This window comes from Hemiscyllium ocellatum, chromosome 4 (assembly GCF_020745735.1).
Source record: "Hemiscyllium ocellatum isolate sHemOce1 chromosome 4, sHemOce1.pat.X.cur, whole genome shotgun sequence".
Taxonomy (NCBI): Eukaryota; Metazoa; Chordata; class Chondrichthyes; order Orectolobiformes; family Hemiscylliidae; genus Hemiscyllium; species Hemiscyllium ocellatum.
The window spans coordinates 42,111,309-42,127,153 of NC_083404.1; the positions used below are offsets into that span (position 1 = coordinate 42,111,309).

At 43.5% G+C, this 15,845-nt stretch overlaps 1 protein-coding gene across 1 annotated transcript in view; it reads right to left on the reverse strand.

The window, feature by feature from the left end:
* The window catches only part of sntb1 (syntrophin, basic 1), a 124,447-nt gene extending 108,886 nt beyond the window's left edge, over window positions 1-15,561 (reverse strand). Inside the window, exons 1-3 of the mRNA XM_060823040.1 lie at window positions 15,525-15,561; window positions 14,562-14,998; window positions 5,624-5,843 (exon numbers count right to left, since the gene is read on the reverse strand). Coding sequence (XP_060679023.1) covers window positions 5,624-5,843; window positions 14,562-14,849 — 508 coding nt within the window. The 5' untranslated portion in view covers window positions 14,850-14,998; window positions 15,525-15,561. The remainder of the gene's footprint in view (window positions 1-5,623; window positions 5,844-14,561; window positions 14,999-15,524) is intronic.
* Between the last annotated feature and the right edge of the window lie 284 nt (window positions 15,562-15,845).

A 15,845-nucleotide genomic window follows, 5' to 3' on the forward strand; every position in this document is an offset into this window, starting at 1 on the left:
AGATTGCCAGTCCATTAAAAATGATCATTGGGTTTGGTAATGAGTGCTGAACTCCTCCAAAATAAAATGACAAGATTAATCAAACTACCCCATTGCTGGTGGGATCAAGAGGGATATGATGCATAATGGCTCTCCTCAAGTTGGAATGAAAATAGACGAATCACATGGACATCATTGGTGTACAATAAATTAATACTCAAAAGGAAGGGGAGGGTGACCCAATGAATGAATGTTATTGAGAGATGTTTTCCTTCCTTTTATAAAAAGCTAATTAAGGGCAGCCACCTAAATATATGATTATAGGTAGGGACATTGCGTGTTCTATAAATGCTCCCTCCAAGTTTTACATTTAATCACTTTGCACAGAGGGAAGCCATTTGAAATATTGAACTGCCTTCAAAAATGCAGCAAAGGCACAATCAATCCCACTCTCTAGAACCCTGCATATAAATTGTTATCCAAGACGTCCAACTATCTCTGAAAGCTGTTATGGAAAATCTATTTCTCTGGTCCTCTTGAGGATCGTGTTCCGGATCTTACTACCCTTTTTGTGTGAAAACATTTCCCATCTGGATCATGTGCCAACTATTTAAGTATCCATGAACTGTGGTTACCAAGCCACATACAAGAGGAAAAATTCGGCTCTGCATGACCTGAACTTCCTTTCCCAACACGAGCAACCAAACACTGAGATAACACGGAAAATAACAAGGAAAACAGTCAATCCTGGGGCATCAACAGGAACAGCAACAGAACTAACAGAAACACATTTGGCTTCTTCAGCTGATCTTCAGTTAGCCCATTCAGCAGAAAAGATGGCTGGAATCTTCTGCTCTTACAGGAGGTGAGCTTGGAGGTGGGAAGGGTATGGATGGGATGGTGTTATTAACCAAACCTTCCCATCTTTTCACCTCCACTGGAACAAAATTCTGAGAGGTTCAACCTTCACGCCATGGCACCAATTGAGGGCCTTAAACTGTGATCACTGAAGGATTTCATCCTGTCACCACTGCCATGAAGCTGGCTACAAACAGGCCGGTCACCATGTGGCAGATGCATACCTCAGAAACCAAGCTTGGCAACTCAGGCTGTTGCATCTGTCAATCAAAGGCACTCAGTGTCTGGTCCAGGCTCTGGACATGGGGAGGAAGGTGTTGCTGTGAGACACTCCACATTCATCAAAGTACATCCCTTCTCCTCATCCATCCTGCAAAAAACCCAACTGACCCTGTTTTACTTAACCACGGCCTGGACTATGTCACAATCCTGAACAGCAACGCTAATCCTTCCAGTAGTAATTACACCAGCCTCTTGGTGTTGCTGAGTAGAAGGACTGCCAGCCTTTGATCACCTGGCAGTTCTCGGTTGGCAGGACCCCTGTCCTCAGGGTCTCAGTTTCAGGAGTGTAGTGATTGTACCAAGGTCAGCTAGGTGGACCTCACAGGCAGAAGTTCCCTGATTGGACAAAGTTAACAGCCCCAATCAGGGAGCCCTGGCTGACAGATAATCAGGAGTAGTTGTTCCGGGAGAGGTGGGCGCCGCAGGGAGTGGAGTGCATCATTTCCCCTTCCAACTCTATTTTGATTTAGTCCCTGCCCTCCCCTTCACTGTTTGATCACACAGCATTGCCCTTTGACGTGAAGGGCACTGCTTGTCACTGGCCACCCGGGTGTTTTTCTATCTTCCTGATGGTGGAAATTGAATAAAGATTCGTGCACTTTGTGTCTTCACTGTGTCTCACACCTGCACATACACACCATGGGAGCTGGGGAAAAATAAGCACTACCGGAGTTAGGCGGTAGTGTGGGGTAAGGAAAAAGAAAGAAAAAAAAAATAAGCAGGAGTTCCTTCACTTAAAAAAAAGGAGTGTACACACAGCATTGCCCTTTGATGTGAAGGGCACTACACAAAAAAATAATCAGGAGCAGTTGTTCAGGGAGAGGTGGGCGCCGCAGGGAGTGGAGTGCATTATATCTCCCTCCAACTCTATTTTGATTTAGTCCCTGCCCTCCCCTTCACTGTTTGATCACACAGCATTGCCCTTTGATGTGAAGGGCACTGCTTGTCACTGGCCACTCAGGTGTTTTCCTACCTTCCTGGTGGTGGAAACTGAATAAAGATTCACACACCTTGCGTCTCTCACTGTGTCTCACACCTGCACACACACACCATGGGTGCTGAGGAAACATAAGGCCTAGTGCAATTAGGCAGTAGCATGGGGGTTGGTGGTGGTGGTGATGGTGGGGGGGGGGGGGGGGGGAGAAAGGAAGGAAGAAAAGTAAAAGAAAATGAAAGTGGAAAAAAAGAATAATCAGGAATCTCAGAGATTCTGTTCACTCAGAGCTGCACATTCCCCTCCAAACCATCCAGTATCCTGACTCGGAAACATTATTGTTCCTTCACTGTCACTGGGTCAATATCCTGGAACCCCCCTAACATCACTGTGGTTGTACCTGCATCCCATGGACCACAGTAGTTCAATAAGGCAGCTTACCACCATCTTCAAGGGAAATTTGGAATGGACAAAAAATCTTGGCCCAATCAACAATATTCTCAGCCCATAAATGAATGATGTGAACAGAAATATGAATGAATACACAAAGATTTACATTTCCATTGCTGCTTTCACACCTTCATGTCCTAAAGCTCTTTGTAGCAAGTGAAGCCCTTCTTGAAGTGCACTCACTGCTTCCCTGTGGGAACCAATTTGTATAATCCAAGCTCCCAAAAACAGCAATGACATGATTAATAATTCTTTTTTTGTGTGCTGGTTATTTGAGGGATAAATATTGGCCCCAGGAATGCATCAGCTCCTCCATACTCCATTTAAAAAGATTTAAATGATGTTAACAGAGAGCCTCAGAACAGCTCTCTCATCCAGGAGACAGCAACCCCGATTATGCAATGCTCAGTACTGCACTGGGTATATCAGCTTTGTTTGTGTTTTGATCTCTGAAGTGAGACTTGATCCCTTAATCTTCCAACTCAAAAAGGTGAGAAAAGCCACCCGCTGAACCACAGCTGATGCTAGTAACCATGAGCAGCACTGTAAAAATAGCTGGCTAGCACACCAGTTGTAGCATCCCTGTGGGGGTCTTCCAAATCAGCATTAGATCAATTTTCAGCAACTAATGATTGGGCATTTTCAGTCGCAGAATTTTAAAAACTGCACTTTTGTTGCCTTCCTGCTTCAGTTCAAATTCCCAGAATTTACTGCAGCACTGAACTGTTAATTACTCGTTTGTCCTTTGAACTACAGTAGACATTGTAAGCATCACCGAGAGACAGCATTTGCTTTGATTGCCACTTGCTTAAATGCTGTAGATCACAGCTCTCAGCCCAGGAGATCTGAACCCATCTATTATGGATCACACTCCCGATAACCTCAGAGTTCCTGCAACGTTCACAATTTTATGCTCCTTTTGGGAAAAAATGAAGAGGTTTTACAATTGAAATAAATCACTAGTCTATCATTTCATGGTGACTTCACACACTCGGTGATATTATCTCAAGGAATTGTTGTTTAAAAACATGGAGTTGCTGAGGTCAACAACACACAGAATTTGATCTACAATTAGTTGGCGTAACTTACTTTACTGTATTTTGTCCTAATGTGTGCTGCATGACATTGCACATACAACACTGCAAACAGGACTGGCTCAACAAAGGATTATAACACTTATTTTACAATGTAAACTATTATGAAAAATTGTCTCTACGTAACATGTCACACCAATCATTAATAGGAATCTAAAGTGATATCTTATACAGGTGCTTGAACCACAATGAGTTGAGTTTAACTACTAGTTAAGCAGCTTCCTTTCTTTAACCTATTAGAATTTTACAGCACATTATTAAGCTTAAATGAAGAGCTGCAATGCCTCATTTTATTTTAAAAAAGAGATACAGCAATGTTGCTCTGTGGCTGGTATGTGGTCCAGAAACTGACCACAGTGTAATACTCTGACAATGATTTCGCTGCTCGTTGGATGCTGCCTGAACTGCTGTGTTCTTCCAGCACCACTGATCCAGAATCTAGTTTCCAGCATCTGCAGTCATTGTTTTTACCTCAATGAGGAGCACAGTCACCCAAGTTGTGGATTCTAAATGCTCCACCAGAGGCATGAACACAAACCATACAGATACTAAAATAGATAATCCAATCATGATCTAATATCTGTTTGGGAGACCCTGTATGGAAATTAGATGCTGTTTTCTCCAAGTTATAAATATACAAAATAGGAGGAGAAGGTCATTTAGCCTCTTGAGCCTGCTCTGCCATTCAATAAGAAAATGGCTGATCTGGGTTTCAAATTCCGCATTCCCCTCTATTCCCGTTAACTTTTGATTCGTCTGCCTAACAGGAATTTACCTATTTCTGCCTTAAAAACATTCACTGACTTGGGAATTTTCTGCTTCAGAAAGCAAAGTCGTCACAGCTCTCACAGAAAACAAGGTTCTCCTGATCTACGTCTGTAAAGAGGAGGTCTACTTTTTGAACAATGCCCCAGTTCAGAGTCCACACAAGAAGAAATATGTTTCCCATATCCACCTTGTCAAGACTATTCAGGATCTTGTAGACTTCAAATCAAGCCACCCCTCATCTTCTAAACTTCAGACAGAACAGGCAGCCTGTCTGATCTGTACCTATGACAACCTATTCATTCCAGGCATTACCTTGTCAACCTTTTCCAATGCATCCTTCCTTAAATAAGGAGGCCAACATAGTGTTTGAGGTGTGATCTCATCCAACATAATTATAAAGATGTTTCATTTCAGATACATTCAATTTCTCTCATAATGAAGATTAGTGTCACAGTGGCTTTCCAGTTTATAAACTGCACCTGCATTGTAATTTCTCGTGACAACGCAGGCACTTAGGACTCTCTGCAGCTTGGAATTTTGCAATTCTTTACCAGTTAAGTAAGAATCAGCTATTTTATTGTTCTTACCAAAAAAGTGAACAACTTCAGATATTCCAATTCTGTATCTGCCAGATGTTTGCCCACTCACTCAACCTGCCCCTATAAACTAATCAGTCCAAAAATCCCTTACACCTACTTCACAACATATTTTCCAACATATCATCATGACTTTAGCTACCAGAGCTGAATCAGCTTCAGATATAACTGCACTTCTGAATTTACTGGAATCACCGTCAAGAGCTTTGCAACAGTCTGAGTTTCTTGAAAAGGTGTTACATAAATAGTAGTCTTTCTTTCCCAGACGTTCTAAAATGTGTCTGGTGCTATGGTGATACAGGGTGAGATTTTTTACAATCTTCATTGTAAATGATTGACCCCAGCTAATGGGAAACCAGCAGTGAAACCATTCAATCTACTGACGCAGTTCAAAAGAGTTTCCATTGATGTCTTCCCCATTTTAAGATGCAATATAAAAAAAGAAAACTGCACTAACGTGGGAACAACAATCCACTGCACAAGGGATTAAGAATTAATAGTTACTTAATAACTTTGACAAAACAAGGGTGGATTTTTTTTTAAGAAAAAGACGTGGTATTCCAAAAATCTCTCAGAACATACTATGGCTGTCAAATGAGAAGTAAAATGACTTGGATTTGGATCAGTCAGGTGTTGCTTAGAACAAGGAAGTACTAACTTACCCTCTAGAAGCACCTCTTTGCCAGCTCTCTTCAGCACTTGCACTGCCTCATCATGTGTTGCATCCCTCAGGTCCACTGCATTCACTGACAAGATAGCATCTCCCACATACAGAGCCTCGGTCTTGTCAGCTGCCAAACCTTTGAAGATCTTCGAGATCAAAATTGGCATCTTGTTTTCCTTGCCTCCCTTAATGCTGATGCCTAGGCCCCCAACCTCTTGCTTGAAGGGGAAAAAAAATGACATTACCATTAGGATCAGCGAGTATCAAGGTGACATCCTACCTAATAGTACCACCCTCCAACTACTGAAATTCTGAAACACACCAACACATTCCCATTCATGGCTTGCTTTTGCCCAAGACTTGCCAAGTCAGAAATAATGTGGGTTCCAGTCCCACCCCGGAGACTTGACAAAAAAAGCTAAGCTGGCATGACACGCCAGTGGGGAACAGAAAGAATGGTGTACTGTCAGTAGATGTTAAAGCAAACACACTAATCTGTCTTTAGCTCTTGAAACTTGCATTTGTGTAGTGCCTTCAATACAGTAACACCTCCCAAGATGCTGCATCATGGAACATTTGCCATTGTGGCACATAAGGCTAAAGATGAGGGGAGACAGCATGAAAGAGAGCATGTGAAAGAGAAAGATATTTGTGGAGAGAGCGTAGAGCTTTGGGCCTTGGAAGCTGAAGGCATAACCACCGTAGTGAAGCGAAGAAAATTGGGAGTGTACAAGAGGCCTGAACTGGAGGATCCCAGAGATCTTGCATTCTTGCCAGACTGAAGGAGGTTACAAAGAAATGAAGCTATTACTAAGTGATGAAATGCTCCAGATCAATCTAGACAGAGAAACAAGCGAAAGCTCCTTCAATTCAATTCCTGCAGTTCTTGCTCAAAAAGAATGTGTTATTATTGTGCTTTGTGGGCACAGGAAGAGAACTAATTGAGGTTCCCTCTGACATTAGATTATTTCAGATAAAGCAAAACCTCAGAGATCACAAGCAAACAAACAAACTATTTCGGCCTTTGAAATGAACCGGTTGCCATTGTAACCCTTGGCATGGAAATAGTGTGTGAATGTAATACTAGCGGTTTACAAATCAAAATGAACAATGTCTTTGGAAAATATATAGGTGCAAGCACAAACTCTTGCAGCACATCATTAACAATGCAGAATCGCAGAAGGCATCCACACATTTGGCTTTCAATAAGTTTGAACAAAGAAAAATAAAGCACAAGGGGACTTAGTAGATGAATGTGATAGGATATCACGGTTAAAAGAGGTTAGGCTAGGAGAACCTAGATGGGCAAACTAGGTTGCTACTCCCTCAAGGATCATGACCTAATTGCGGTGATTAAAGGAATGGATCATACAAACAGAAAGACAACAATGTAGTAGGCCATTGCAGCTGCGCTGACCAAAACAGCTATCCAAGTGAATCCCATCTCCTGTTGTGTAACCTCATATTCAAGTAGTTCTCTGTAATGCAGTGCAAGTTTCTGCCCTTATCACAGCTTCAGGAAGTGAGCTCTAATTTCCCATTACCCTATGTAAGAAAATATTTTTCGCCTCCCTTCTAATACTTCCACCAATTACTTTAAATCATGCTTCCTCGTTATCAACCCATTAGTGAAAATAGGCCCTTTTGATCCTCTCTAAAGACGTCATAATAACATACGCTTCAATAAGATAGTGAGAAACTTTTCTTCACCAGTGGCAGGAATTTTCTAAACTTAGAACTGAACTGTTCAGGGAGCACTTTAGATTCCCTACAGTGTGGAGAGAGGCCCTTCGGCCCAACCAGTCCACACTGACCCTCCGAAGAGTAACCCACCCAGATCCATTTTCCTCTGTCTAATGCATCTAACACTATGTGCAATTTAGCATAGCCAATTCACCTGACCTGCACATCTTTGTGACAGTGGGAGGAAACCCACACAGACACACAAGGAGAATGTGCAAACTCCACACAGACAGTCACCAGAGGCTGGAATCAAACATGGGACCTTGGTGCTGTGAGGCAGCAGTGCTAACCACTGAGCCACCATGTCACTCTAACAGGAGCATTAGACAGCAGTGGGAGTTGAACCCACACCTGTGCAGAGGCTACCACCAGAATCCAGCGGCTTAGACCACTCGGCCATAGTCCAGGCACTTCATCACAAAAGATCTAGAACTCCTTCCTTTAAACAGGTTGTTGGTGCTGGAAGAGTCAATAGAAAATATCAAATAAAAAAGGGGGTCATTTCTACCTCAATTTAGAACACTGACTCTGTGCTGCTGTTGGTTTCTGCTTTTTTTTGGGTAAACACAATTCCTGAACTGGATTATTTAGCCAGTTTGTTAACTGGTAGAACAAAAATCAAAGTGGATGTACGTTTCTCAGCTCAGGGTGTAAAAGAATTTGGAACGGAGGTCAGCAGTGGAACTCGCATGCAAAGCAGAAATGACCTCATTTAACTGGCTGGAGAGGCCGATTAGTCTTCTGTTTCCCACAAATGCTGCAAATCTGTATTATTAAGGAAAACTTAACAAGTATACATAAATGGATTTTAAAGAAAGACATAACCATAGAATTATAGAATCCCTACAAATGTGGAAGCAGGCCTTTGGGCCCATCGGGTCCACACCGACCCTCCAAAAAGCAGCCCAGCCCTCTACCCTATCACTGTCTCCCTGCATTTCCCATGAAGAATTGACCTAACCTGCACATCTTTGGACTGTGGAAGGAAGTCAGACCAACCAAAGAAAACTTTCACAGACACGGAGAAAATGTCTGTGTGGAGTTTGCACAGTCGCCCAATGGTGGAATCAAACTTGGGTCCTGGCACAATGAGGCAGCAGTGCTAACCACTGAGCCACCATGCACGTGCTTGTTGACCAGAAGATGTTTAATGTTTTCGTGCAATCTTTATTTAAAATGGAATTCTGGTGTAATTGAGAATCTTCACATCATGGATCCAAAAGTCCTAATGCTTGACTTTTGAACTTGGGTTAAGTGAAAAAAACAAACGTTTCGTTCCCTGGCTAGGGAACATCATCAGTGCTATTGGAGCCTCCTGTGAAGCAGTACTCCAATAGCACTGATGATGTTCCCTAGCCAGGGAACGAAACGTTTGCAGCAAAAACTTCCAGCTCGGCGAACAGAACCACAACAACGGACACCCGAGCTACAAATCTTCAACCAGACTTTGAAAAAAACAAGTTTGGACCAATCCAGAAAGAATAACAAAGTAACCGCCATCTGTAATTTTCGTCCTGATTTTATCAGTCCCTGTCGGTTATGAAGGGAGTGAGGGGTAGTTAAAATAATGGGATTCAATTATCACTTCCTCAACTCACTTCCTGGAGGTTGTGTCCCACATTAACCTGCAATGTTTTAAATCAGATTACGTCTATAGAATCTGCAATAATTATCCCAAGGCGTGAGTAAGAGAAAGTATAGTCTCATTTCACCACGAGGAAATGCAGAACCCTCCCACATCACAAAAAAAAACTCAATCACCTCAAACACATATGCCAAATCTGCCTGGGCTCTGAACCTGGTTCAAACCTGCAGCCAGTCCTTGCAATAAACATCTCAGGTGTGACATCAGCCTGAAAAGCTCAAAATGGTTAATGCTTTTAAGATTTTATTTTAAGCTTCCTGATGGACAGACCAGCAGTTCCAGTTCTCTCATTCAGACTCCCCTCCCCTCCCCAATCCAATCTTTGGCAGTTCTTTCCCCACCAGATAGAGACTTCAGCCCCATCTCCCCAACCCTTTACCTACCCCAGACCCCAATCTGTGCTGAACCTTTGGGAAAAAACCCGCTGTTTTCAAATATATTCATGGGATCTGTGCATCACTGGCTAAAGCAGCATTTATTGCCCATGCCTAGTTGCCCAGAGATTACCGTGGATCCGGAGTCACATATAGGCCACAGCAGATAAGGACAGCAGATTTTCTTCCCTAAATGACAAAAGTGAACTGGCTGGGTTTTTACAATAATCAATAGTAGGGTTGTCATTAAATTTTTATTGTAGATTTCTACCAAATTTGTTTCATTCATTCATAGGATGAATGCATTGCTAGTGAGGGCAGCATGTATTGCCCATCCCTAAATTGCTCAGGGGCAGTTAAGAACCAATCACATTGCTGTGGGTCTGGAGTCACTTGGAGGCCAGACCAGGTAAGGATGGCAGTTTTCATCCCTAAAAGGACATTAGTGAACTAGATGGGTTTTTTGCGACAATTGACAATGGTTATCGTTAGACTATTAATTCCAGATTCTTATTAAATGCAAATTCCACCATCTGCCATGGTGGGATTTAATCCTATGTCCCCAGAACATTACCTAGGCCTCTGGATTAAACAGCTAGCCACAATATCACTAGGTTGCCACCTCCCCTAATTTTATTTCACTACGATTGGATTTGAATCCATTAGCCAAGACTATTAACCAGGATTGTGGATTACTAGTGACATTAACATCAAGCCATTACCTCCCACCTAACTAATAGGCTCGTGATGTTTAAAGGGTCAGTACCCTGGATTTAACTAATAGAATAGAGTTCAAATCCCAGTTAAACAGAGAAAATCAGGAAATTAAATGCTGGGGGTAGTAATCTGCCTGAAACATTTTTGGTCTGACTGGATATTGCAGACTGGCACATTCCAAGCTCCAGGACCACGTGCGGGGGACGCACTAAAGCTTTCAAAGTTTGGGCGAAGATTTGTAGCTCGGGTGCTCGTTGTTGTGGTTCTGTTCGCCGAGCTGGAAGTTTTTGTTGCAAACGTTTCGTCCCCTGGCTAGGCGATATCATCAGTGCTTTGGAGCCTCCTGCGAAGTGCTCCTTTGATGTTTCTTCCGGTATTTATAGTGGTCTGTCCTTGCCGCTTCCTGTTGTCAGTTTCAGCTGTCCGCTGTAGTGGTTGGTATATTGGGTCCAGGTCGATGTGTTTGTTGATGGAGTTTGTGGATGAATGCCATGCCTCTAGGAATTCCCTGGCTGTTCTCTGTCTGGTTTGCCCTATGATAGTGGTGTTGTCCCAGTCGAATTCATGTTGCTTGTTGTCTGTGTGTGTGGCTACTAGGGATAGCTGGTCGTGTCGTTTCGTGGCTAGTTGATGTTCATGTGTGTGGATCGTTAGCTGTCTTCCTGTTTGTCCTATATAGTGTTATGTGCAGTCCTTGCATGGTATTTTGTACACTACATTAGTTTTGCTCATGTTGGGTATCGGGTCCTTCGTTCTAGTGAGTTGTTGTCTGAGCGTGGCTGTTGGTTTGTGTGCAGTTATGAGTCCTAAGGGTCGCAGTAGTCTGGCTGTCAGTTCAGAAACGCTCCTGATGTATGGTAGTGTGGCTAGTCCTTTGGGTTGTGGCATGTCCTCGTTCCGTGGTCTTTCTCTTAGGCATCTATTGATGAAGTTGCGCGGGTATCCGTTTTTGGCGAATACCTTGTATAGGTGTTCCTCTTCTTCTTTTCGCAGTTCTGGTGTACTGCAGTGTGTTGTGGCCCTTTTGAATAGTGTCCTGATGCAGCTTCGTTTGTGTGTGTTGGGGTGGTTACTTTCATAGTTTAGGACTTGGTCTGTGTGTGTTGTTTTCCTGTGTACCCTTGTGGTGAATTCTCCGTTCGGTGTTCTCTGTACTATCACGTCTAGGAATGGGAGTTGGCTATCCTTTTCTTCTTCTCTCGTGAATCGGATTCCTGTGAGTGTGGCGTTGATGATCCGGTGTGGTTTTTCTATTTCCGTGTTTTTAATGATTACAAACGTGTCATCGACATATCTGACCCAGAGTTTGGGTTGAATTTGTGGTAGGACTGTTTGTTCTAACCTTTGCATAACTGCCTCTGCTATGAGTCCTGAGATTGGTGATCCCATGGGTGTTCCGTTGATTTGTTCGTATATCTGGTTGTTGAATGTGAAGTGTGTAGTGAGGCACAAGTCCAGTAGTTTAAGTATGCCGTCTTTGTTGATAGGTTCCGCGTCCTGTTTTCTGTTCTGTATGTCCAGTAGGTTGGCTATTGTTTCTCTGGCTAGGGTTTTGTCAATCGAAGTGAACAGTGCCGTCACGTCGAATGAGATCGTGGTTTCTTCTTTGTCTATGTGTATATTTCTGATGATGTCCAAGAATTCTTGTGTTGATTGTATGGAGTGTTTGGATCCGCTGACCAGGTGTCTCAGTTTCTTTTGTAGTTCTTTGGCCAGTTTGTATGATGGTGTCCCTGGTAGTGATACTATGGGTCTGAGTGGGATGTCTGGTTTGTGTACTTTAGGTACTCCATAGAATCTGGGGGTGTTGTTGCTTTCCGGTTTCATTCTTTGTAGGTCAGCTTTGGTTGTCTGTCCGTTTTTTTGTAGATTCCTTAGTGTGTTATTTATTCTATTGGTGAGTTGTGGTGTGGGGTCAAATTCCTTCAGTTGGTAGGTGTTGGTATCTGCGAGTAGTTGTTGTGCTTTTTGGATATAATCTGATTTATCTAGGCTGACCGTCATTCTGCCTTTATCCGGATCATCAACGCCACACTCACAGGAATCCGATTCACGAGAGAAGAAGAAAAGGATAGCCAACTCCCATTCCTAGACGTGATAGTACAGAGAACACCGAACGGAGAATTCACCACAAGGGTACACAGGAAAGCAACACACACAGACCAAGTCCTAAACTATGAAAGTAACCACCCCAACACACACAAACGAAGCTGCATCAGGACACTATTCAAAAGGGCCACAACACACTGCAGTACCCCAGAACTGCAAAAAGAAGAAGAGGAACACCTATACAAGGTATTCGCCAAAAACGGATACCCGCGCAACTTCATCAACAGATGCCTAAGAGAAAGACCACAGAACAAGGACATGCCACAACCCAAAGGACTAGCCACACTACCATACATCAGGAGCGTTTCTGAACTGACAGCCAGACCACTGCGACCCTTAGGACTCATAACGGCACACAAACCAACAGCCATGCTCAGACAACAACTCACTAGAACGAAGGACCCGATACCCAACATGAGCAAAACTAATGTAGTGTACAAAATACCATGCAAGGACTGCACAAAACACTATATAGGACAAACAGGAAGACAGCTAACAATCCGCATACATGAACATCAACTAGCCATGAAACGACACGACCAGCTATCCCTAGTAGCCACACACACAGACAACAAGCAACATGAATTTGACTGGGACAACACCACTATCATAGGGCAAGCCAGACAGAGAACAGCCAGGGAATTCCTAGAGGCATGGCATTCATCCACAAACTCCATTAACAAACACATCGACCTGGACCCAATATACCAACCACTACAGCGGACAGCTGAAACTGACAACAGGAAGCGGCAAGGACAGACCACTATAAATACTGGAAGAAACATCAAAGAAGCGCTTCGCAGGAGGCTCCAAAGCACTGATGATGTCTCCTAGCCAGGGGACGAAACGTTTGCAACAAAAACTTCCAGCTCGGCGAACAGAACCACAGCACTAAAGCTTGGACAGCTGCTGCCAAGGCACAGTGGGGAAAGACCACTGTCTGAGGTCCTTCCGCCAGAGTTAAATGGGGGTCTGTTTAGTTATTGGACCCTCCTGGTGCCTTAAACCCATGTAAATATAGTCTTGTCCTGTTCAAGTAAGAGATGCCTTTGGTTTGTTTGTTAGATAGAATAAAGTCCAATGTTTGTTTGTTTCCTTGATACACTCCTGTACAGAATTAAACTGTGTTTGTGACTAAATGCATATATAAAGATATTTTTAATGATCAAAGTATATTTCCGAAATTAAAACTGTTGCCATGAAGCTGTTGAGTTGACGTAAAGTCCAAGTTGACTCACCACTCCTTCTGGGGACAGAAATACCACCACTACTCAGTTTGGGCCTATTGGCTAATCCCAGCCCCACATGGTTAACTCTCAATTGCCTCCCTGAAGCTTTTTGCCACCTTCATAGGGCAATTACCAGTGATGCATGAAGATGGAGTTAAAAAAAATCTACTGACAGGTCAATCTTCTCCAAGCTTTCTGTCATAGGTGATTGTGATCATTGTCCCAATCATTTTTTTTTAAAAAAAAGCTAATACATCTCAAGCGGTGACCTTGATGTTCCAGGCGCTATATCAATGTAAAAAAAACTTCTAAATGCATGAGGAGATGTCTGCACTCAAGAGCAAATGTACTTTCCAAGCAGAGGAGAGAGCCTTGGGTATTGGAGGGGTTAATTACAGCTTGTATAGCTCCTGCAGGATTTCCAACTGTAAAGACTTGCCGGGCATTATTGCAAGGCCAGCGATTATTAATCATTACAGGGCACTTTTCTTTAAAAAAAAGCAAAACACGTGAAGCGAAAAAAAATCCGGACTTCGAACCAATTCGGAGCAGTGAATAAGTGATCAGAATGAAAGGAAAACAAACAAACACATCAAGTCACAGTCAGAAGTTTTTTTCCCGAGGAAAGTGTTGAATCCTGAAACTCTACTTTCATTACCCAATTTCTTTCTAAAAAAAAAGTTAATTTTTGGAACCGCTTCACAGCTCAGAACACTGATCTCGAAATGATACCTAGGTTACAAGAGACAGATCCTCTCACACGCGTGGGCTAAACCCAATATTAAGTCGAAAGCATTTCGCGTTTCCTTTTTGGGAAAAAGGTTGAACGTAGCCAGAGGTCAAAGTGACCAAATAATGAAACTGTGGCGTGTTGTGATTGTGCAGTTCCCTGGGAATGGACCTGGGTATGGAACTAGCAAGAGTGAGACAGGAGTGTCAGCTCACGTCAAATGTCACTGCCAGAAACACTCCCAACTTTCTGCAAATGGAATTTAAAAATGTGCAACTGATTACAATCAAAAAGTACAACGCAAAACAAAAGCCCCACTGAAAATGCATTAACTCGAACAGCAAGTGGGAGGCGGACTCCTCATTCTCTCAGGGTGCAGACTGATGTACCTTGATGACCCTAACGCTCCGTTTCATGTTGCTGATAGTTTCGGGGATGTGCTCAGGTAGTTCGGTGAAGGCATTGCGGACCGCCGTCAGCCTGGGGCTGCGAGAGGCGGCTCCGGGGCTCTGTGAACCCGCTCCGTTGGAGAGTCCATTCCAGGAGGCGGTGTGCCCAGGCTGGTCAGAGCTCAGGGTCAGATTCTCCTGGCTCAGGGTGGCCAGCACACGATGCCAGCTGTCCCTGACCAAAACCTCCAGCTGTCCACTTCGCTGTACCTTGCTGGCTAACGCCATCTTTGTCGCATTCTTAAAATACCAGCATGTCCAGAAGTTAGAGAGCTCAGAATGGCTGGAGCTGTTCAGGGAAGATTGGAATTCCCGTTCCTCTCTCCTCCTCCTCCCCCCAACTCCTCACGGTGCCGAGAAATTCTTCAACTCGGTTCCTGTTTGAGATGGACAAGTTAGACAACAAAAAAAATCTCCACCCACTTTCTGATGTGTACTACAGAGGGAGTGTGTTGGGACTGAGGGGCGTGGAGAGTAACTATATCGCTCTAAAGTTACATCTTTCATAGAATGAAAGACCCAGTCCCGCGTTGAAAGGTGTGGGCCATCAGGTGCGAATTTCAAATTGAAATTGAGCCGGGAAATTCCCAAGCTTTAATAATTGCCTTGAGCTCTTGTTTTTGAGTGAGGGGAGGGGGATAGATTTCTCAGGCAATGAAAGCCGTTTCACTTCTTCGATTGATCCAAAAATCAATTCCACCAGAACCCGAAAGGTATTAAGTCACACAATGCCTGTGTGGAGACTGTTTCAAACTTTTCATCAAAAACTGGGCAAAAGTTAGGGTTTAGGAGATTAAAGTGCACCTAATCAGAAACACACACTTAATCCAATCAGACCTGCCCCCGATTCCGCTAACGGCCTCACCATAAAAACGCGGGGAAACTCATGATACTGAACTCCACCTTAAACAAATGCTTTTCCTTCAGGAACACAGGAGACCCTGAACGCCTTCAGGTGCCTCTGGTCTGTACAAGGAATCCAAAGCCGTTGAACTGGAGTCCCAGGTAAAGCAGAGTTGTTTGACAGGCAAGATAACACCCCCCCACCAACCACCACAATTTATAATTGTATACACAGCAAACAACTCCAAAGAAAAATTCCTTGACTTTTTTTTTGTTTTGTGTTGGTTTCTACAGAGTAAACTGCGACACCAAGTGGTTTTAAGAGAGAGGGCGCTTGTGGCTGGACAGACCCGATAGGATGGGAGTAAGGCATTTTGATGC